Source organism: Copadichromis virginalis, linkage group LG4 (genome assembly GCF_057382275.1).
Source record: "Copadichromis virginalis isolate Kocher_CV1m ecotype Utaka linkage group LG4, C_Virginalis_male_GT1.1, whole genome shotgun sequence".
Taxonomy (NCBI): Eukaryota; Metazoa; Chordata; class Actinopteri; order Cichliformes; family Cichlidae; genus Copadichromis; species Copadichromis virginalis.
The window spans coordinates 15,006,950-15,030,300 of NC_140621.1; the positions used below are offsets into that span (position 1 = coordinate 15,006,950).

The 23,351-nt window shown below is 43.8% G+C and overlaps 1 protein-coding gene across 1 annotated transcript in view; it reads left to right on the forward strand.

The window, feature by feature from the left end:
- Window positions 1-347: 347 nt before the first annotated feature.
- The window catches only part of atf7ip2 (activating transcription factor 7 interacting protein 2), a 32,770-nt gene continuing 9,766 nt past the window's right edge, over window positions 348-23,351 (forward strand). The window contains exons 1-2 of the mRNA XM_085453769.1: window positions 348-411; window positions 22,688-22,760. Of these exons, the coding sequence (XP_085309895.1) occupies window positions 22,689-22,760 (72 nt within the window). The 5' untranslated portion in view covers window positions 348-411; window position 22,688. The remainder of the gene's footprint in view (window positions 412-22,687; window positions 22,761-23,351) is intronic.

Consider the following 23,351-nt stretch of genomic DNA (forward strand, 5'->3'; position numbering starts at 1 on the left):
TTCTTCGTATTTGGGTTTGTCATCCTCCAATAATCCATCATATTAGTTGTTGTACAAAAATCACAAATAATGCTATCGTGTTCTGGTTCTTTCCCTCTCTGTGGTTGCCTGTCAAGCCATGAGTTAAGTGCCAGGTTAAAATCGCCTCCAGTTATTACCTGGGTAGAACCATATGTATTACTGCAATTTGCAATTAATTTACTAAAGTTTAACATCATGTTTCTATTTAGAGACCTGTTATTGTATCCATACACGTTGATAAGAATAATTTTCTAGACTCATTGCTTGTTTACACTTGATTTGCAGTACTGTTTAATCCTGTGGGTGGCGCTAATCGGTTTTTCCAAACCACCAATAAGAGGAACACGAAGAAGACGAAGAACGCTAAGAAGAAATCAAGTACAATTTCAGGTACTGCAGCTATAAACGCTCATTTATTTTTTAACTCTCTGTTTTGAAACTACGGCATGATATGATAGCGGCCCTTTCTGTCTATAAACAGCGAGTCTGTTGCTTTTTAATGGTTAACCAGTAGACTGGTTTCCAGTGGTTTCAAATAGCTAAACGTTAGCGAGGGGTTTAATCCATTTTTAACTGTTTCATTGTTCTGTGTTGTTTGCTTTTTAAAGCATCATTAAATTATCCAACATTACGTAAGAGTGAAAAAAGTTAGCATTGTGTGCAAAGAAAATGACATTATGGCTCGTAATTATTATTATTAGTAGTAATAACGGAGCCCTCACAGACACGAGCAGCTTCCTGTATCATGAGACAAGCACAGGCAGCTCTAACCGAGCTCAGCGCTGTATTACTGCATACTCAGCGGGTTTACTGGGGAAACTAGAACCAATACTCTAAATACATTTTGCAGCATAATAGGAGTGAACCCCCCCCCCCCCCCCCCAAAAAAAAAAAGCTGCATTGGCGGTTGTTACTGGCACATTATAGCCAGTGTTGCCAACTCCTCAGTAAGGAAAATCGCTATTGTCTTTTATTGTCCTAAAAGTCGCTAGATTCAATTCCAACCCTGCTCCTTTATCCGGGCCTGGACTGGCAAAAGTGACCCGAGATTGGCACTCTGGTGGAATTAATTTGTGTGTGTGTTTATAAGTAGTTTTAAACCTTGTGATCCACAAAACAGCATATCAGTAAAGGAAGAACTGACTGCGTTACAATCAGTGCGGGAGCAGCGGCTTCGCTCATGCGCGATTCATTTGCAGTTTGGACGCACAGGTGGAACGTCTCCTGCCCTGATAGCAGCTGGGGGAGGACTATCCTCCGCCCGTGAACGCTTTGGCACGGGTGAGGTGCCCACGGCAGCACCGCTGCTTGTTGAGAGTAAAGGCGATACCCGCTTTCTCGTCAAAAAGTCGTCATAAATAAGTCTCCCTTCACACCAGAAAAAGTCGCCAGATTTGTCGCTAGTCGCTTTTTAGAAAAGACAAAGTCGCTAAGTTGGCAACACTGATTATAGCTGTCTAATCGTTCTTGACACTGTAGGTTTAGTAAAACATGTCAGCACCACAGGATCAAACTTCCACCAGACTAAAGAAATGCAAGCTTTTTTTCTTTTTTTTTTGCACAAGTCGATAGGCGACAGGCACGACAAGGAAGTGTGCTTGAGTGAACGCTGGATTGGCATTTGAAAAGCGCTCCTGTGGCTTCTTGATGAGTGAGTTAACCTCAGCAGCAGTAGTATAGCTTTGGGAATAATTGTGGCTTGTTTGTGTAGCTACTGCTTGTCCTGCCGCTTGTTTTGCCACCAGTGTATTGATGCAAAAAGATTCAGATCCCTGAATGCGCTTTGATTGGTGGACTGCCTTCCTGTTAATCATAGATGTCAAACATTTAGCCCAAGCTTGCTAGTAGTGAACCTGGCAAAATGCACACCTCCTCATAATTCCCCTTTCTGTGAGTGTAGAGAAGCTGCATATTTAACCCCGGAGACCTTTTAATTTACAGGAGTGTAGGTCTGTCACATTAAACAAATGTTGGTGTAATAAATAGTAGGGCTACAACTAAATATTACTTTGGTAGTCAACTAATCTGCCAATTTCTCTTTGATTAGTCAACGATTATTTCAGTAACTCTTATCTAATGTGTTCTAGCCTCCATACCTCACGTGCTCAAGTCTGCCCTCTTGTGATTATCACTCCGTCTCATCCCAGAGCAAATTAAAATAATGATCTAGGAAACATATGAATTGAAAAATAATCAAATGAATCTATAGGCAAGGCAAGGCGAGTTTATTTGTATAGCACAATTCAACAACAGGGTGATTCAAAGTGCTTTACACAGACATTAGAAACAAAAACAAATAAAAAGCATGATTTAAAATTGATTAAAACAAGCAAACAAACAAACTAACTAATTAACAAACAAACAAACAAAACAGTATATAAAATCAAAACAGATAAAATCAGAACAGTAGATAAAATCAGTAGTTAAAATGTTAGTTTTGAAATTTAAGCTTAAAAGTGTGGATTTGGTGCTTTATTCAAATGCAGCTGAGAACAGGTGAGTCTTCAACCTGGATTTAAATAAACTGAGTGTTTCAGCTGATCTGAGGCTTTCTGGGAGTTTGTTCCAGATATAAGGAGCATAAAAGCTGAATGCCGCTTCTCCGTGTCTGGTTCTGACTCTGGGAACTGATAAAAGACTAGATCCAGATGACCTGAGGGATCTGGAAGGTTCATACTGGGTCAGGAGGTCACTGATGTATTTTGGTCCTAAACCATTCAGAGCTTTATAGACCAGCATCAGGACTTTAAAGTCTATCCTCTGACGGACAGGCAGCCAGTGTAAAGACCTCAGACCTGGACTGATGTGGTCCACTTTTTTGGTCTTAGTGAGGACTCGAGCAGCAGAGTTCTGAATGAGCTGTAGTTGTTTGACTGATTTTTTTTAGGTAGACCTGTAAAGATGCTGTTACAGTAATCAAGCCTACTAAAGATGAATGCATGGACTAGTTTTTCCAGGTCCTGTTGAGACATCAGATCTTTTATTCTTGATATATTTTTGAGGTGATAGTAAGCTGATTTTGTTATTGTCTTAATGTGTTTTTCTAAGTTTAGGTCTGCATCCATCACTACACCCAAATTTCTCGCCTGGTTTGTGGTTTTTAGGTGTATAGATTGAAGTTCTCTGGTGACCTGTAATCGTTTTTCTTTGGCGCCAAAGACTATTACCTCAGTTTTGTTTTTGTTTAGCTGGAGAAAATTGTGGCACAACCAGTCATTAATTTCCTCAATGCATTTACCAAGAGCCTGTACAGGGCCTCGGTCTCCTGGTGACATTGTGGTATATATTTGTGTGTCATCTGCATAGCTGTGGTAGTTTATTTTGTTGTTCTTTATAATCTGTGCAAGTGGGAGCATGTAAATGTTAAACAGAGGGGGTCCCAAGATTGAACCTTGGGGAACTCCACATGTGATACTTGTCTGCTCAGATGTGAGGTTACCTATTGATACAAAGTATTTCCTGTTTTCTAAGTATGTTTTGAACCAGTTTAGTACAGTTCCTGAAAGTCCTGCCCAGTTCTCCAGTCGTTTGAGTAATATGTTGTGGTCAACTGTATCAAATGCTGCACTGAGATCCAGTAAAACTAGGACCGACATTTTTCCACTGTCTGTATTCAGACATATGTCATTAAACACTTTGGTCAGAGCGGTTTCAGTGCTGTGGTTCTGTCTAAAACCTGACTGGAAGGCATCATAGCAGTTATTCTGTTTTAAGAAGTAACTGAGCTGTTGAGAAACTGCTTTTTCAATGATCTTACTTAAAAATGGGAGATTTGAGATCGGCCTGTAGTTGTTCATTTGCAGTGTTGGGACTAACGCGTTATTAAGTAACGCGTTACAGTAACTACGTTATTATTGTGGTAACGAGCACGGTAACTAGTTATTATGCCAAAATCAGGAACGCGTTACTCGTTACTGGGATTTAGATAGGGTCGTTACTCGTTACTTCGTGTGGTGGCTATCGCGGAGCTTCCAAAGATTCAGTAACATTAGCAAGTGGTGGAGGCAGCAGGTGGATGAAGGAAAAGCGAGGCAGAAGGAAAAGAGACCCGAGGCGGCCGCCGGTCCAAGTAACTTCAGGTAAGAAGTTATGACCTGCAGTCTCTCTGGGTCAGATATGAACCAAGTTTAGGTGGAGTTTATTTTCGTTATTCTGACTTTTTCCGTACTGCGTGCTAGCTAGCATGACGGAGTTTCTATGCAGCTGGGTGGGTGCTATGAAGTTAATGATGTTGAACTTTATTTTGTTCATAAGTTATTAGAGTTGCCAACCGTCCCGCCTGGTATTCAGAGAAAATATTACGCGTTTCTTATTATTGAGGTGAAAAGGAACAGTTTGTCCCGTAATTCAGCTACAATGGAAAAGGCACAAAGCTGGAGTTATTCTGTGTCTTTGCTGCACAGCTGCCTCTTCTTCTCTCATTCTCCCACCTCCCTCTCCTGTTTCTACTTCAATCATGAAACTGATCAATGATCAGCTGATCGGCTCTCTTGTTTGTTTATCGCTCACTTTGCACCGAAAGAGGAAACCAGCGGATGTCGCGGTAAACAACAGCAGCACGTTTAAGCTTGATCAGCTGTTGTTAGAATTTATTTAATATTAATTTCTAGTATCAGCTGATGTTTGCTGGAGCCACAGTTCAAAAAAGCTGCTGGTCATGATGTCGGTTTGGTTATCTGGTGAGAGGGAAACATGAAGATGAAACCAGGAGATGTCCTTACTGGATCATCAGAGCTGTGATGGAGAAACAGGTTTACCTTTTTGGTGACATGAATGAGTTGAAGGGAAGTTATGAACTGTTTCTGAGAGACAAATAACCCCAGGATCCTTTTTTAGGTAGCTGACAGCTGGTAACTGTGCAGGTGCGGATCTAGCAAAGTGTTGCCAGGGGGGCATGTAGGGCATTAACAGGGAGAGGTGGGCACAAGGAAATACTTTTCTTTCTTATTATCATTTAAAATGTCTAGCTTTTAAAAAATAATTATCTGAATCTTACAACAAACGATTGATAGATTGATGCATATATACCATCAAAACAGTGTACATCACTGTCACAACAGTGTTTTCATTCAAAGGCTTTAAGATTTTTCCTATAATGGTGGGCCAGTCTCTAGTCAAAATACCCGGGCCAATTTTCTGTCCCAGTCCAGCCCTGTATGCAGCTCATCTGCAGTCTGGTGTTGCCTACATCTTCCTATTCAGAAGGCAGAATTTCAGAGTTCTGAGTACAATCGAAAGCACCACGACTGCAGTTTTTGTGTTGGATGTAAAAGGCGCACATGACTCTGTGACGTAGGCTAGAATCATGGCAACAGTCAACGACGGTCCAGGCGTGGGATTTCTCTCGTGGAAATATGCACATTATCTTTTCCTTTCTATTGGTAGGTGGCACAGTGCACTGTGGCAAGTAAGCAAGCTAGAAGACTGGCAACGTTATGGAAGAAACACATTAACAAGAGAATTCTGAGTAAAACCAAAGTTACTTTCCCTAGTAACTAGTTACTTTGAAAGTAACGAGTAACTTGAAGTAACTGAGTTACTTTTGAGAGAAGTAACTAGTAATGTAACTAAGTTACTATTTTAAAGTAACTTACCCAACACTGTTCATTTGTGTCTTGTCAAGATTGTCCTTTTTCAGTATAGGTTTGATTACAGCAGTTTTTAGTGGTTCCGGAAACACACCTGATATTAAAGAAAAGTTGACAATCTGTAATAGGTCTGACTCTAAAGTCTTTGAGACCTTTTTGAAAAAACTTGTTGGCAGGACATCTAAACAGCAGGAGGAGGAGTTCAGTTGACCTAAGATGTCCTCCAGGTCTTTGCTGTTAATAGGGTCAAACTGTTTCATGGTGTTTAAACAGTTTTTCGGTGGACACAGTACATAGTCTGGATCTGCTGTTGATGTACCAATTGCTTGTCTAATCTTTTGGATTTTGTCTGTGAAGAATTTGGCAAAGTCATTGCAGGCCATGGTTGAATGAAGTTCAGCTGCCACTGGCACAGGAGGGTTTGTTAGCCTGTCAACTGTAGAAAATAAGACCCGAGCATTATGGCTCTTTTTAGTGATGATGTCAGAGAAGTAGGACCTTCTTGCACTCCTCAGTTGTAAATTATAATTGTGAAGTTTCTCTTTATAGATGTCATAGTGAACCTGGAGGTTTGTTTTTCTCCCTCTGCGCTCAGCTTTCCTACACTCTCTTTTTTCATTTTTCACTAGTGTGGAGTTTCTCCATGGAGACTTTTTCCTTCCAGAGATAACCTTCACCTTAATGGGAGCAATTGTATCCATTACATTTAACATTTTTAAATTGAAGCTATTGACGAGCTCATTGACTGAACCTCTGGACAGGTCAGGGCCCTATTTCAGGAAGCCGGTTTAGTGCAAACTCTGAGTAAGTATACCCTTAGTTAACGAAAACTCTGGGTTTTCGGTTTCACAAAGCGAGTTTAGATTAATTCTGAGTGAGTTACTATGACGACACACTCCGTGAAGCTAACCTGCCCCCTAGCAGGTTTACTTCAACTAACCCTGACGTTCTCCGCCTCTTTGTCGGAAACCTGACTGTAGGAAGTGTCAGACATGGCGTGTCCCTTCCTTGAAGAGCCAGTAGATGTTGAAGCCCAAATTCTCCGCAGAGCTCTCCGCCGGGAGAGAGTGATTAGAGCGCGTTCGGACATTTTATCATTTCCTGATGATTTCCTGTGTGAACGTTACTGTTTTTCAGCACAATCTACAATTTATTTGAATAACATCCTCAGGCCTAATATTGCTCATGTGACACATCGTGGACATCCTCTCAGTTCTGTACATATTATTTGTATCGCACTTCGGTTTTTTGCAAACGGGAGCTTTCTGTATAATATTGGTGACGCTGAGCACGTTTCCAAGGCTACCGTCTGTCGGGCAGTCAGGAATGTTACAGTTGCACTGAAACGTCTCCTGTACTCGTTTGTGGTGTTCCCCGGTCATAGACCCACAAGATTCATCAAAGAGGGATTCCACAAAATTGCAGGTAGCAGGATGAACAAAACTTAATTCATGATGTGGTGATACTTGAACTACTACTTAAATTTTACATTTATTTTCACGGTTCCCAGGCGTGATTGGCTGTATAGATGGCACTCACATTCCAATCATTGCCTATGTGAACAGGAAGTCTTTCCACAGCATTAATGTACAGGTACATAGTTCCCTGTAACATTTCAAACTAACAAATTATTTCATTATTAGTAATGGATGCTAATTTGCGTTCTCTGCACTGTGAAGATCATATGTGATGCTGCCAACATTATCACAAATGTGGAAGCCAAGTGGCCAGGCTCTGTGAGTGGTGGTGGTGGAGGACCCCCACCTGTTTTTCGGGCCTCCGCTTTTTTTCTAGTGGCCATAACGGGTCACATTTGAGCATACAGAGTAAGCAAATATGTACTTGTAATGTGCTCAGATAATTTCAATAAGTGCTTACAGAGAGGTAATTAATGTAGCCTCTAACTGCAATTGATTTACATCGGACAAACAGACCAAGCACTATGGCTCATAATACAATTACACCTTACCTGTTTGGACTATATTTTTATATTTCATTTTTACTTGCTGCCAGGAACGTTTGGGGCCTGTTGGGTTGCACCTGCGCTCACATCACATCACAAAATCAAATGTATGAAATAAAAAATAAAAAATAATAAAATAACGTGTTAAATGGGTGGAAATCCCTAGATCAATGTTTAAATTAACACTCACGCATTGACTCTGTCGGCTATGTTTTGCCATGCATGCTCCCTTTCTTTTGCAGCTGAGGCTGTGTTACTTTTTTTTCTGCAAAATTTGCATGTTATCGGCATATGCTGCCATCAGAATTTCGGCCTCAAGCGCTGTAAAATGCATTGACCGCGCCTTCTTTCCCTCCGTCTCCATGGTGACTCGCTTAATCTGTGCTCCACTAATCAGGGCTTTATGTATCCTCGTGCGCGCGCTTAATTTGGGGTTAAAGCAACTCCGCGTTGATTGAACTAATTGTTATCAGCCTTTCTGAAACCGAATATTCCGAGTTGGACAGTTCGGGGTTACTCAAACCTGAGTATCGTTTTTCCACTCTGAGTTTTCTAAACCGGCTTCCTGAAATAGGGCCCTGGTGTTAATGGGAAGACCTGGTTAAAGATCTCACTACTGTCTTCAGTTATACACCGTTTTGTGATCACTGCTGTTGATATATTTGTGTGGGCTGAGATTTTACTTTCAAAGAAAACACAGTAATGATCAGACAGGCCCACATCAGACACAGTAATGTTTGAAATGCTCAGGCTCTTGGAGATCAGTAGGTCAAGAGTGTGTCCTCTATCATGTGTGGCCTCTGTTACATGCTGAGTCAGCCCAAAGTTGCCCAGAGTGTTACTCTGGTCTTTAGTCCCTTTGTCCTGAGGGTTGTTCACATGGATGTTAAAATCCCCAACAATAATTACACAGTCGAAATCAACACAGATCACAGCCAGCAGTTCACTGAGGTCATTAAAAAAGTCTGTGCAGTATTTGGGAGGCCTGTAAACATTAAGAAACACAATTTTGGATGGGGCCTTCAGCTGTAAAGCCACATATTCAAAAGACTGAAAACTTCCAGGAGATAGCTGCTTACATTGAAATGATTCATTAAATAAGACAGCAACCCCTCCTCCTCTCCTGCTCACCCTGGCCTCACTGATAAAACTGTAGTTAGGAGGGGTCGTCTCGATGAGAACAGCTCCACTGTTACTTTGGTCCAACCAAGTTTCAGTTAAAAACATAAAATCAAGGCTGTGCTCAGTGATTAAATCATTAATTAAAAATGTTTTCCCAGCTAAAGATCTAACGTTTAATAAAGCCAACTTAAGTGTTTTAGAGGCATTACTTGTCCCCTCGTGTTTGGGAGCAGTCTGTGGCACAAGGTATGTTTACTATGTTTAAAGATCTTTTAGAGTGCAGCTCTCTATGTTTTGACCAGGCCACATGTCTCCTTCTGTCACCTGAAAGTACAGAGATTTTAAAACCTTCTAGTAAACAGGGTCCCAGCTTCTCCTGGAAAAAGTCACCACTGCCATAATCCTTGCAGCTCGGACCCTCCACACATCACACATCAGACTGCGGAGACAAAGCATGAAGGTGGTAAGGAGGAACTAAGGGGGGCGTGGCTGGGCAACGTGACTTCAATCGCTCTGTTGAGGGTGGGGCTCAATGGCGAACCTTTGGCTGCTCTGGTGGGGGGTTTATGGGGGACAAAAAGGGATTGGGTCGGGGGGGTAGATCTGAGCCCAGCATTGACCTGCTCCATCATCTCCTCAGTGAATTTCAGGTGTGGGGAGGAGGGAGAAAGGGAGGGGGAGGAGGGTGATGGGGGTGATGGCCTGTCAGGGGTTTGGGGGACTGGGGAAGATCGTGGTCCCTGGTCCTGGTCCTGGTCGTTGGTGTTGTTGAGAGAGTTGGAGGCAAATAGGGACCCCTCTTCTTGCCTCAGATGTCTCTCCTTTCTGAGGCTCTTCCCGGGTGGGGGCAGATGGAGCTGCTCCTCAAGGTTTCTGCTGGGCTTTGTCTGTTCTTGGAGTACTGTTTGTTCCTCTTTATGAGATAACTCCTCGTTTATCTCATCCTTGGCACCAAGCACAGATGAATGACGTATGGAATAAAACAAGTTGGAGGTGAACAGTTTCACCCCTGACTTGTTAAAATTAAATCCATTTTCTTTAAACAGATGCCTGCGTTCCCAAAAAAATATTAAAGGATTACTCAATATCAAATGTCAGGTAATACATATTAAAGTGCTACTAGTATTTAATTTTTAAAAAAAGTGCTCTGGAGTGACGCTTGCTCTAATCTTTGAGATGATGCTCTCTGTCATGTCTTCAGTAGGGATGGGTATGGTTTAGGTTTTATCCGATACCAGTACCAAACCGGTACTTTTGAAACGGTGCCGGTGCTTAAACTGTGCTCGAACCGGTGCTTAAAGAATGGAGAACACACACTTTGTCCAAAAACCTCTCATGTTTAGCTGTTTTATTGTAAAAAGATAACAATGTTAGCCTTTTCTGCAGCTATGGGGCATATATGGTATCACTCTTGGCTGGAAGCAGTGCTTAAACAATGGAAAAAAACCCCACAAACTTTATCTCTGTGAAGGTTCTCAGTCATCCAGGTCATCGTAGTCAAAGGAGCTTGCAAAGAAAAGCGTCTGGACTTCTTTAAGTTGCTTGAAGACGTTTCACCTCTCATCCGAGAAGCTTCTTCAGTTCTAAGGTCAAATGGTGGAGAGTCCCAGATATAAACCTAGTGGGAGTGACCCCCCCACAGAGGGACAAAAGGACCCCCTGATGATCCTCTAATCGCCTGAGCCAAGGTGGGAAACTGGGCGTGGGTCCCAATCAGCCAGAGTTTCGGGTGTGTTCATTGTGAAACCTGGCCCCACCTTATCATGCGAATTCCTGAGGTCAGATGGCCCAGGATGTGAGTGGGCGTTAAGGCGTCTGGGAAGGGATCTCAAAACTGGATTATAGATGGCAGAGAGTTGGTGTCGTAAACCCCCGCCTCTGTTCTTTTTTTTTTTTTTTTTTTTTTTTTTCCTGCCTGTCCCATTTGGTTCTTTAGCCATCAGAATTGTTGTCTGAAGACCAACAAGGATACCCAATGGATTTACTTTGCCAAATGGATCATCGTGGCATTGCCGTATTGGTCCATTTGGTCGATCTTTGTTTTTATTATTTATTATATTTTATTTTCAGATGTTACAGACGGGACAGACATGAGTGAGGGATAGGAAAGGGAGAAAGAAAGAGGAAGGAAAGGAAAAACAGAAGGGGAGAGGGACAGTGAGAAAGGGGGGGAGAAAAAAAATCTCCTGGATCACCTGTTGAGAGAAGAATAGAAAACAAGCAAAAAAAACAAACAAAAACAAAGCAACATACTAAACACAACACCATCGCATTAACCTAGCTAAGTGTAAACAGCAGTAAATACTAAATATTCAATGTTGTTGTGCAGCACGCAGGACAGATGTGCTTCGAAGTAGCAGCCAAGAAAGGTGTAATTTGGGTCTACGAGCAGTGAACACCTGTGTGTATACCTGTGTGGATCAGCGCGCTTGTATTCCAAAGGTTTCTCCATGTAATGATCTGCTAGGGAGTGTGGGGGGGCCACAGCCCCGTCCTCCAGGGTGTGAAGCGGGTATGGAGGAGATCAAAACTCTAGACATCCAGAGGCCCCCAGAACACAAGAGACCATGGAAGACCAACAGAGGGGCAGCCGCGCCACTGTTCCAGTAAGAGCTGAGGAGAGTCCCAGATGAGGGTCCACTCAGCAGCCGCGGAGCAGAAGCCAGGGGGAGTTGCAGTGACGCGCCCATGAGCTCCGCCGGCCCCCAGCTGCGTCTGAGTGACCGAGCCCCAGGCCGAGAGGCCGGGGGCACCCCACCTCCGAAGGGGCCCGAGCGAGCCCCAGGCTCCAGGCCCCGACAAGCGGCCGCCAAGGAGTGAGCCGGTGTGTACCTGGACGCCCACCCCCAGACACAAAGAACCACCAACGCACCGACACCTGAGGGAGTCCGCCACTGGCAGGGGAAGTGGTGGTGGGTGGAGATAGGCCTCCAAACCTTGGAGGGCCTGAGGTGTCCCCAGAGAGGTGGCGTCTGATACCCAACCTGACATATAGACACAGACATACAGGCACACACAGACACAAACATCCATTCCCCCCCTCATGCTCTCATATGCACTCGCTCCACACTCAACCAACGTGGAGACAGACATAAAGAGACGCTGTACACACAGTCACACTCCCCAAGCGTACTCTACAAACCGGGTCTAGGTACCCTTGCCCCTGGAGGGGGTGTGAGATTATTTTGTTATCATATGTTACCTTATATGTGAGATCAAAGTAGTTGCATTAGGATACTGTTGTAGATCATATTATACCCTTAATATAGAGGGGGTGATCAGTATGTAGTTTTAGTTTGCCTTAGACCTCTGACTTTAAAGAGTGTGAAAATCATTAGATCTGTTGGATTGACCTGTATTATGTTGAATGTCTTACATTGTTTCAAAGGAGTTGATAGGATAAAGTATGTTATTTTAATCTCACTGATATCATTTACATGCACTGTTATTATTTCATTATTACTTCATTAGTCTGCATCAGTTTATCAGCAATATATCATTGTATCATTCATCATATCATTCTTAGTAAATCGTCTACAAGGTAATTCTCTACCAGCAATAGCTGTAGCTCCAGGCGGACCCAGTAAGTCAGATAAGGACACTCAACTTTCTTTGGCCTAAACCCACAATTACACAGAGTACACACATTTAAGTCCACACTACACGCACTTACATAGTCATGTAGGACACGCACACACTCATGGAGAACTGTGGGGTCGGCTCAGGACATGCTCTCTGTTTGACATACACACACAATAGACACGAATAGAGATACACACCACACACACACTGTTGTCTCTGAGTGCTGGGCTGAGTGGAAACATCTGGAGGCCATATAAGGTGAACTTTTGGAGGGAACTTCCTGAGTTCTGAGAACTGACTGATACTTATCATGTGACTTGACGGCATCATTGCAATAAAAGCCTTGGGAAGTGATTGTTCGAGGGAGATCGGCTCTTAGAGGCTTGTGATGCTCATCTTCCCCATATAAGATAAGATAAGATAAGATAGAACTTTATTAATCCCTCGGGTGGGTTCCTCTGGGAAATTCGATTTCCAAAAAAGCACAGCACCGACAGAAGTTACAGAGTTATACACACACACATATATATATATAAATACAGAGACAATATAAATAAAATATACGAAGGGGATAAATAGAATAAATAGGAATAAAAATAAAAATACAAGTGAATTGCACATTTCAAGTATTGAGTCTATTGCACCGTTGACTATTTACAAAAGTATTGCACAAAAGGTATTGCACAGTGAGGTGAAGAGGCACTACAGCTTAGTTGTTCCCTCCTTTGTCCTCCTGTTTCCCCTCCCTCTCCCCTCCAGAGAGGAGTTAAACAGTCTGATGGCGTGTGGGACAAAGGAGTTTTTAAGTCTGTTAGTTCTTGTCTTTGGGAGAAGCAACCTGTCACTGAACAGACTCTTCTGGTTGTTAATGGCCGTGTGCAGAGGATGCCTGGCATTGTCCATAATGTCCATCAGTTTCTTTAATGTCCTTTTCTCTGCCACTGTCACCAGAGTGTCCAGCTTCATGCCGACCACAGAGCTAGCCCTCCTGATCAGTTTCTCCAGCCTGGATGAGTCCTTCTTTGCTGTGCTGCTCCCCCAGCACACCACAGCATAGAAAAGTACTCCAGCAACCACCGACTGGTAAAACATCCTCAGGAGCTTCCTGCAGATGTTAAAAGACCTCAGCCTCCTGAGGAAGTACAGTCGGCTTTGGGCTTTTTTATACAGGTACTCTGTGTTGCATGACCAGTCCAGTTTATTGTCCACCCACAGCCCGAGGTACTTGTACATATGTATAATATGTACATATGTACATAATATTATACATATGTACATATGTATAATAAAATCACTATTCTGACATCTACTGAGACCATGCAGTCGTTTGTCTTCTCCTCAAAACTCGAATCATGACAGGGGGAACTGCACCCAGACCCAGGTGGTGTTACCCTTTTCCCTGCGGTGGGGAGAGGCAGACCACCCTGACTCCGTAGCAGCAGGGGCCAGCTCCCCTGCTGGCCGCCTTTCCCTGGTGGGTCGCGGAGTGTGAGAGTGCCTACTGGGGTCAGCGGGGGAGCTGGCCCCAGGGAGGGGTTACTTGCCCCTCCCTTCCTTCCCTCCCCATCTCCAGCTGCCTCCCTCTTCCCGCTCCACCACAACCACCCACACATGCAGGGCCTTGGAGTAGGGGTATGTCACCAGGGTGTAGAGGAGGCTACCCCCCCCCCCCCCCCCCCCCTCTGTCCCCTTCTGGCTGCCTCTGCCTCAATTTTATCCCACAACTTAGACATTCACATTATTCACACTCTCATTACACATACATATAGGATCTTGGGGGTGGGCACAATCACGGAGTCCAAATTACCATCAGGGTGTACACCTCACCCCTGGCGTCGTTGCCCACCTCTCAATTTTAAATACACTTAGACATTGGGGGCTATCAGGAGGGACTATGCGCTTACCTGCTGCTCCTTGGCAGGTAGCTCCATGCCCTCCTGGGTTTTAATTGCACCTTAGAACACACATGCATCAACACTACAATGAGCGGGTGGAGGGAGGTTTGGAGTCTTTTCCCACCCCCATTCTCTGCGGCCTGCTGGAGCGGGAGGGCTAGGAGGAGTTGGCCGTCCGACTGCGGTCTGGAGTGTGGGGCCTCCCTGCTGCTACGGAGTCGGGGTGGTCTGCCTCTCCCCACCGCAGGGAAAAGGGTAACACCACCTGGGTCTGGGTGCAGTTCCCCCCTCCAGGGGCAAGGGTACCTAGACCCGGTTTGTAGAGTACGCTTGGGGAGTGTGACTGTGTGTACAGCGTCTCTTTATGTCTGTCTCCACGTTGGTTGAGTGTGGAGCGAGTGCATATGAGAGCATGAGGGTGGGAATGGATGTTTGTGTCTGTGTGTGCCTGTATGTCTGTGTCTATATGTCAGGTTGGGTATCAGACGCCACCTCTCTGGGGACACCTCAGGCCCTCCAAGGTTTGGAGGCCTATCTCCACCCACCACCACTTCCCCTGCCAGTGGCGGACTCCCTCAGGTGTCGGTGCGTTGGTGGTTCTTTGTGTCTGGGGGTGGGCGTCCAGGTACACACCGGCTCACTCCTTGGCGGCCGCTTGTCGGGGCCTGGAGCCTGGGGCTCGCTCGGGCCCCTTCGGAGGTGGGGTGCCCCCGGCCTCTCGGCCTGGGGCTCGGTCACTCAGGCGCAGCTGGGGGCCGGCGGAGCTCATGGGCGCGTCACTGCAACTCCCCCTGGCTTCTGCTCCGCGGCTGCTGAGTGGACCCTCATCTGGGACTCTCCTCAGCTCTTACTGGAACAGTGGCGCGGCTGCCCCTCTGTTGGTCTTCCATGGTCTCTTGTGTTCTGGGGGCCTCTGGATGTCTAGAGTTTTGATCTCCTCCATACCCGCTTCACACCCTGGAGGACGGGGCTGTGGCCCCCCCACACTCCCTAGCAGATCATTACATGGAGAAACCTTTGGAATACAAGCGCGCTGATCCACACAGGTATACACACAGGTGTTCACTGCTCGTAGACCCAAATTACACCTTTCTTGGCTGCTACTTCGAAGCACATCTGTCCTGCGTGCTGCACAACAACATTGAATATTTAGTATTTACTGCTGTTTACACTTAGCTAGGTTAATGCGATCGTGTTGTGTTTAGTATGTTGCTTTGTTTTTGTTTGTTTTTTTTGCTTGTTTTCTATTCTTCTCTCAACAGGTGATCCAGGAGATTTTTTTTCTCCCCCCCTTTCTCACTGTCCCTCTCCCCTTCTGTTTTTCCTTTCCTTCCTCTTTCTTTCTCCCTTTCCTATCCCTCACTCATGTCTGTCCCGTCTGTAACATCTGAAAATAAAATATAATAAATAATAAAAACAAAGATCGACCAAATGGACCAATACGGCAATGCCACGATGATCCATTTGGCAAAGTAAATCCATTGGGTATCCTTGTTGGTCTTCAGACAACAATTCTGATGGCTAAAGAACCAAATGGGACAGGCAGGAAAAAAAAAAAAAAAAAAAAAAAAAGAACAGAGGCGGGGGTTTACGACACCAACTCTCTGCCATCTATAATCCAGTTTTGAGATCCCTTCCCAGACGCCTTAACGCCCACTCACATCCTGGGCCATCTGACCTCAGGAATTCGCATGATAAGGTGGGGCCAGGTTTCACAATGAACACACCCGAAACTCTGGCTGATTGGGACCCACGCCCAGTTTCCCACCTTGGCTCAGGCGATTAGAGGATCATCAGGGGGTCCTTTTGTCCCTCTGTGGGGGGGTCACTCCCACTAGGTTTATATCTGGGACTCTCCACCATTTGACCTTAGAACTGAAGAAGCTTCTCGGATGAGAGGTGAAACGTCTTCAAGCAACTTAAAGAAGTCCAGACGCTTTTCTTTGCAAGCTCCTTTGACTACGATGACCTGGATGACTGAGAACCTTCACAGAGATAAAGTTTGTGGGGTTTTTTTTCCATTGTTTAAGCACTGCTTCCAGCCAAGAGTGATACCATATATGCCCCATAGCTGCAGAAAAGGCTAACATTGTTATCTTTTTACAATAAAACAGCTAAACATGAGAGGTTTTTGGACAAAGTGTGTGTTCTCCATTCTTTAAGCACCGGTTCGAGCACAGTTTAAGCACCGGCACCGTTTCAAAAGTACCGGTTTGGTACTGGTATCGGATAAAACCTAAACCATACCCATCCCTACTGAAGACATGACAGAGAGCATCATCTCAAAGATTAGAGCAAGCGTCACTCCAGAGCACTTTTTTTAAAAATTAAATACTAGTAGCACTTTAATATGTATTACCTGACATTTGATATTGAGTAATCCTTTAATATTTTTTTGGGAACGCAGGCATCTGTTTAAAGAAAATGGATTTAATTTTAACAAGTCAGGGGTGAAACTGTTCACCTCCAACTTGTTTTATTCCATACGTCATTCATCTGTGCTTGGTGCCAAGGATGAGATAAACGAGGAGTTATCTCATAAAGAGGAACAAACAGTACTCCAAGAACAGACAAAGCCCAGCAGAAACCTTGAGGAGCAGCTCCATCTGCCCCCACCCGGGAAGAGCCTCAGAAAGGAGAGACATCTGAGGCAAGAAGAGGGGTCCCTATTTGCCTCCAACTCTCTCAACAACACCAACGACCAGGACCAGGACCAGGGACCACGATCTTCCCCAGTCCCCCAAACCCCTGACAGGCCATCACCCCCATCACCCTCCTCCCCCTCCCTTTCTCCCTCCTCCCCACACCTGAAATTCACTGAGGAGATGATGGAGCAGGTCAATGCTGGGCTCAGATCTACCCCCCCGACCCAATCCCTTTTTGTCCCCCATAAACCCCCCACCAGAGCAGCCAAAGGTTCGCCATTGAGCCCCACCCTCAACAGAGCGATTGAAGTCACGTTGCCCAGCCACGCCCCCCTTAGTTCCTCCTTACCACCTTCATGCTTTGTCTCCGCAGTCTGATGTGTGATGTGTGGAGGGTCCGAGCTGCGAGGATTATGGCAGTGGTGACTTTTTCCAGGAGAAGCTGGGACCCTGTTTACTAGAAGGTTTTAAAATCTCTGTACTTTCAGGTGACAGAAGGAGACACGCGGGGGTTTATCTTTCCAAAGGAATTTGGAAATATATGAATCCAGAGATTTGAACCAATCTTGTGATGGTTTGTTAGGGATCATCAAAAATAAGTAATTTCTTTTTGGCAAGATCATCATTTTTATAGTGGCGACCCTTCCCATGAGTGATATGGGTAAAGATTTCCATCTAGTCAGATCGCCTTCTACTTTCTTTAGAAGTGGGATGTGGTTTAATTTAGTTAGGTCTGAAAGCTTAGGAGAGACATTAATACCTAAATATTTAATATTTCCGGATTGCAGTGGGGCAGAGGAAGAATTATGGAAGGAGCAGTTAATGGGGAGAGCTGTAGATTTTGGCCAGTTAATTGAATAATCTGAAACTCTTGAAAACCAGTTCATTAAAGTAATTACCTCAGAGAGGTTGGTTTGTGTGTTTTGCAGAAAAAGCAACACATCATCCGCATAGAGACTGATTTTATGTTCTATGTTCTTACATTTTATGCCCTTAATTGTTGTAGCCTGTCTAAATGCTGCTGCTAGAGGTTCGATAAAAATTGCAAAAAGTGAAGGGGAGAGTGGGCATCCCTGTCTGGTGCCCCTCAGGAGACAGAAGCTGGAGGATGTCTGGTCATTTGTTCTGATACGAGCTGTTGGGGAATTGTATAATATTCTTATCCAGTTTATGAAAGAGTTTCCAAAACCAAATTTGTGTAAAGTTGCGAATAACAATTTCCAGTTAACTCTGTCAAATGCTTTTTCTGCATCTAGAGATAATATTATGGTTTCGATGTTTTTATCGTATGAGTAGTCTATTAAATTAAGTAATCTACGAGTGTTTGTTGAGGAGTGCCGACCTTTTATGAAACCATTTTGGTCAAGATGAATTAAGAGGGGGGTCATTTTCTCTAATCTCTTTGAGAGAGCTTTGCAGATTATTTTAAGGTCTACATTTAAAAGAGAAATTGGACGATAGCTTGAGGGAAATAAAGGGTCTTTGCCTGGTTTTAGCAGGAGACTAATGTTGGCAGAATTCATATTTGGTGGTAGTCTGCCATTTTCCTCGATTTCCTGCAACATGCCATGGAATACTGGTGCCAAAATTGTCCAGAATTCTTTGTAGAATTCTGCAGGGAAGCCGTCTGGACCTGGAGCCTTATTATTGGGCATACTTATCAGGGCTTCCTGGAGTTCACTTGGCGTCAGTGGCGAATCCAGTTCCATTGCTTGACTGTCTAGTAATTTTGGAAGAGTTACGTTGTCAAGAAATAGATCAATTTCATTTTTAGATGGGTTTATTTGTGGTGAGTATAAAGTTTCATAGAAATCCCTAAAAATGTTGTTTATTCTTCCAGGATCATATATTGTGTTCCCCGATAAATCTTTAGCAGCACATATAGTTGTTTTTTCTTTCTTTATTTTTAGCTGGTTGTGTTTTTTTTTTTATTAATAATTTCATTTAATTCTAGTTTTGTTTTGCGTATTTTGTTCAATGTTTCCTGATCTTGGTTGCACGCGTAGGCTTCTTCTAGTGATTTGATGTTTTTTTCTAATTCCTGAATATTTTTGTTTTCTTCTTTCTTTTTGTGTGATGAGAAAGAAATTATTTTACCTCTCATCACAGCTTTACCTGCTTCCCATAGAACAGAAGCAGATATTCCGGGAGTGTCATTAAAGTCTAAATATGAAGTCCATTCCTTTTTAAAATATTTAATAAAGTCTTCATCTTTAAGTAGTGATATATTAAATCTGCAGTTTTTTCTTGGCGTAGTGTTATTCTTGTGCATTAGTGTTAAAGATACAGGAGCATGATCGCTGACAGCTATAGGATGAATCTCAGTGTCTGAAATGTCACACAGCAGTGAGCTGCTGACCAAAAAATAATCCAGACGAGAGTAAGAGTGATGAACATGCGAGAAAAAAGTATATTCCTTACTGGTGGGGTGAAGAGAGCGCCATGCATCGCAAAGACTAAAGTCGCTCATATACTGTTTGATTATATTTGTGGACTGCCAATTGCGCTGAGTTCCTGTTGTGTTGAGCCTATCCATGTCTTCATTTAGTCCAAGGTTGAGGTCACCGCCAAGCATGAGTGTGCAATCAAGGTGTTCAGAGAGTGCACTAAAAAATCCGTGGAAGAATGAGGGTTCATCAACATTTGGACCGTATATACTGACAATACATAGTTTTTTGTTCAATATTGATAGTTTAATAATTAGAAATCTACCCTCTGGATCTATAACTGTATCGAGTACTGTAAAATTAAAATTTTTATGTATTAAAATTGCTACTCCCCGTTGTCTAGAATTATAACAGGCTGCAAACACGTTAGGAAACTCAGGTGTTTTAAGTTCGTTTAAACCTGTGACAGGTTTATGATTTTCTTGTAATAAAACAACATCTGCCTGTAGTTTTTTAAGCTGGTTAAATATCTTTAACCTCTTTCCTCTGGTGCCAGCTCCATTTACATTCCATGTGACAAACCTCAGCATGCCCATAATTGTCTGTGTATGTCTAATGATGTACGCTGGGTGTTTCGTTTAGACAGGTGGAGAGAATGTGGAAACATCCCTTGTTTGTAAATAGAAAGAGAAAAAGAAGTGTGGTGAGAGGTTCCATAAGTCTGACTATGTGTGTGAATATTCACTAATATGAACAAGCGTGGCTTGCTTATGTGTCCTGCAAGTCTGTGCGTGCTGTGAGGCTGTTGTGAATGTGCTGCCGTTGAGCTGATGTGTTTGCGTGATCGTGGTGTGAAAATATGGAGAAATAGAGGGTGTTGTTTGTAGGTGAGTGGGGAAGTAGGTGACCACAGCAGTGAAAGACAAGAGAAAGAAAGAAACCACATGAACTGTGAGTAACAACAACAAAAAAGAAATGAAACGGAAACATTCCAATTAAAGCAATGACGGAGGGTGACGGTGTTATATCTGCTATGACATCATATTGATATTACTAGGTTAAACCCATGTTAAAAGAGAAAGTGTGAATGAATAAGAAAAGAGTGTAGCGGGTTCTTATCTGGAGTGCAGTCAATATAACCACGGTGTGGTGCCGGGGTCGCGGTAGAGCTGTCCGTCCATGTAGAGCCGGTCCACGGCGATGACAGCACGGGAGCCTTTCTGGATGAAGCTACGTCGAACTGGGAACAGGACCTTGCATCGTTCCAGGATCTCTTTGGGGAACTGGTCGTTCACGCTGAAGTCCGTTCCTTTCAGCTCTCTGCCGCGACTCTTCACCTGTTCCTTCTGTTTGAATTGACCGAATTTGGCCACAATAGGCCGTGGTCTCCCGGTCCGCGACCGCGCGCCCCCCAAGCGATGTCCTCCGGCAGCTTCAGGTGGATTTTAATGAAGCTTTTCACCGTTGCCTCTGCGTCCTCTCCGGCAGTTTCTGGAATACCAGAAAACACAAGATTATCTCTCATGCTACGGGCTTGTAGATCTATAACGGACTCTTTTATTTTTTTTATTTTCAATGTTTAGTTGGGTCACGTTATCGGTGAGAGATTTGACCGACTCCCGTAGCGTGGCATTTTCAGCGGCAAGCGTTTCCACCTGCTGCTGGCTGAATTCCAGGGATTCTCTCAGAGATTTAAATTCCCGGTGTAAAATCTCCACCAGGGACAGCCTCGCATCGAAACTGGACAATCGCTTGTCGATTGACTCCAGGATGTCTGCGATGTCTTTGCCGGCAGGCGATGTTGTACCGGGGGAGTCTGCGATATCTCTTCGATGACGGCGTCTCAATTTTGGCCGGGGAAGATGCACTCTGGGCCTTCTTCATTACTAAATCTTGAAAACAGCAGTCGATGTAATCTTGGAGAGCGTCTAAACTCTCCCCGTTGTCCTCCAGGGTGTTAGAGATGATAAAACAGATGTTGTTAGTTATATGACAATTGAGTACATTTGGTAATACTGAAGCTTGAAAAACCTTTGTTAAACTCTATGCTACCATTTGCTTTTTCTCCGCCAAAATCTCCGGCGTCTGACGTCACCTACAACATGGGTCGCTTACCATACCCGTCACTTCCCTCTCGGAGATCTCTGTCCGCCTCTGTTCAAAGATGGTCGCTCACAGTGGACATAGGTGTCTTCTTTCACTCCTCTTTCAAACCATCTGTCCTCTCTGTCCAAAATGTGAACATTGGCATCCTCGAAAGAGTGTCCTTTATCCTTAAGATGCAGATGGACTGCTGAGTCTTGTCCTGTGGAGGTGGCTCTTCTGTGTTGTGCCATGCGCTTGTGAAGTGGCTGTTTGGTCTCTCCAATGTAGAGGTCTGAGCATTCCTCGCTGCACTGTACAGCATACACCACATTGTTAAGTTTGTGTTTTGGCGTTTTGAGCGTGTACACGCTCAGACAGAAACTGGTTCACCCGAAAGACAAAACGCCAAAACAGCTACTCCTGTTTAATGTTTTACTGTCTCATTTCACTCATTAGATAAAAAACCGTAACCCCTGAAAACTGACCCAATCAGAGTTGATGTCACAGCTCCAGGGTGCCGGCATATCAAATGCTCGTGCACTGCAGTGTTGCTGTCAAAGATGGAAAGCAGTCTGCATTTAACTTTGTTTTTTCTTTGTTTTTGTTTTCTGTGAAATGCTTTCAGATTTTTAACAATTCTTAGTTTCCATTTTCTGCCATTTCGCCGTTTGTGCAGCGTTCTTTTTCGTTAGCGTTAAGTGTAGTCTTTACAGACGATGTCGATGATACTGTCCCAATAGTTTCCTGTAGTATACTGCACTTACAAAAATACTTTTATGTATTAGTATTAAGACGTGCTGACAATAAAATTATATGTCAAAAAACGTTTTATAGTCAACATCATTGATTATGTCAACGAATCGTTGCAGCACTAATGAACAGAAGAAACCTGCATCAGGGCTCTTTAAGCTCACACTGTAAAAAATAAAGAAATAAGAGGCTAATACTAACAAGGGAGTAAGAAAACCTTTAAAATTGATCAAAATACAGTTATACACCCCTCCTTCTTTGAAATGTAAACATTTTCCAAAGCTATCCAGTGATTTGGTGGGCTGCTTTTGGCCCACAGGCTCTATGTTTGACACCTCCGCTATGAACCTTTTCTTCAGGCAGTAAAGGGATTTTAGGAGCAGAGGGCAATATTCAGATACTTTTCATTCTTGAACTTAATGTCTTACCTTGTTTTCATTGTATGATAATCATGATTGGAAACGGCTAATGGGTAATATACATGTAATATGTTAAATGTTGCAAGGTATGGGCAACATTTTAAACTGTTTTAATGCAAGCACCTTTCAATCTTTCTCTGCAAGGCACAACCTATGAGTTACACTCTTGCTACTTGATGCAGAGTTACACACGTCACTAACTAATGTTCTGTTTGTGCGTCTGGATGAAGAATGAAGCGGCGACCCCTGACTCTAGCTTCTGCTGGAGCCGATAACATGAAGATGGACTTCTCCCAGTCAGAGGTAAGAAACAACGTTTGAGTTTGTGTGACTGTGTTAGTTCTGCACTCGCAGGCCTTGCTAGCTCAGAGACTTATCACTGTGAACAAAAGCAAGACAGTCAGAGCTCAATCGGTTTTTAGTTGCAAGTGAAGTCCGATCAGGATCTTGGAGCTCCAAGCTCCTCACCTGATCCCAGCCAACTTCAAACTCCAGCCTTCCCTTACAGCCTTTTCTTTTTTTTTTTTTTTTCAGTGAAAGCACAAACACCCCATTGTAAAACCCATATGGTGTGTCATAAAAGCTAAGGCACTGTGTGTGTGTGCATACATGTGCGAGCATGTGAGTGCGTGTGTATGTGTGTTTGTATACGTGACTTCCTGGTTACAACCGTTTAACAACATCTCAAGTCATAAAAGGGGCATCTCCCGTCACCTCATATCTGACTTAACCCCGTTAATGGTCCACCATATACAAGCATAGGTGAGCCCACAAAGGGCAGGAAGTGAACATTCCTTACCAGATAAGGAAACCAGAACCTTATATGCAAGTGTGCCTGCAGTTGGAAACTATAGCTAAAAAGCTTGCCCCAAATTCCTACATTTAAGGCTTAAC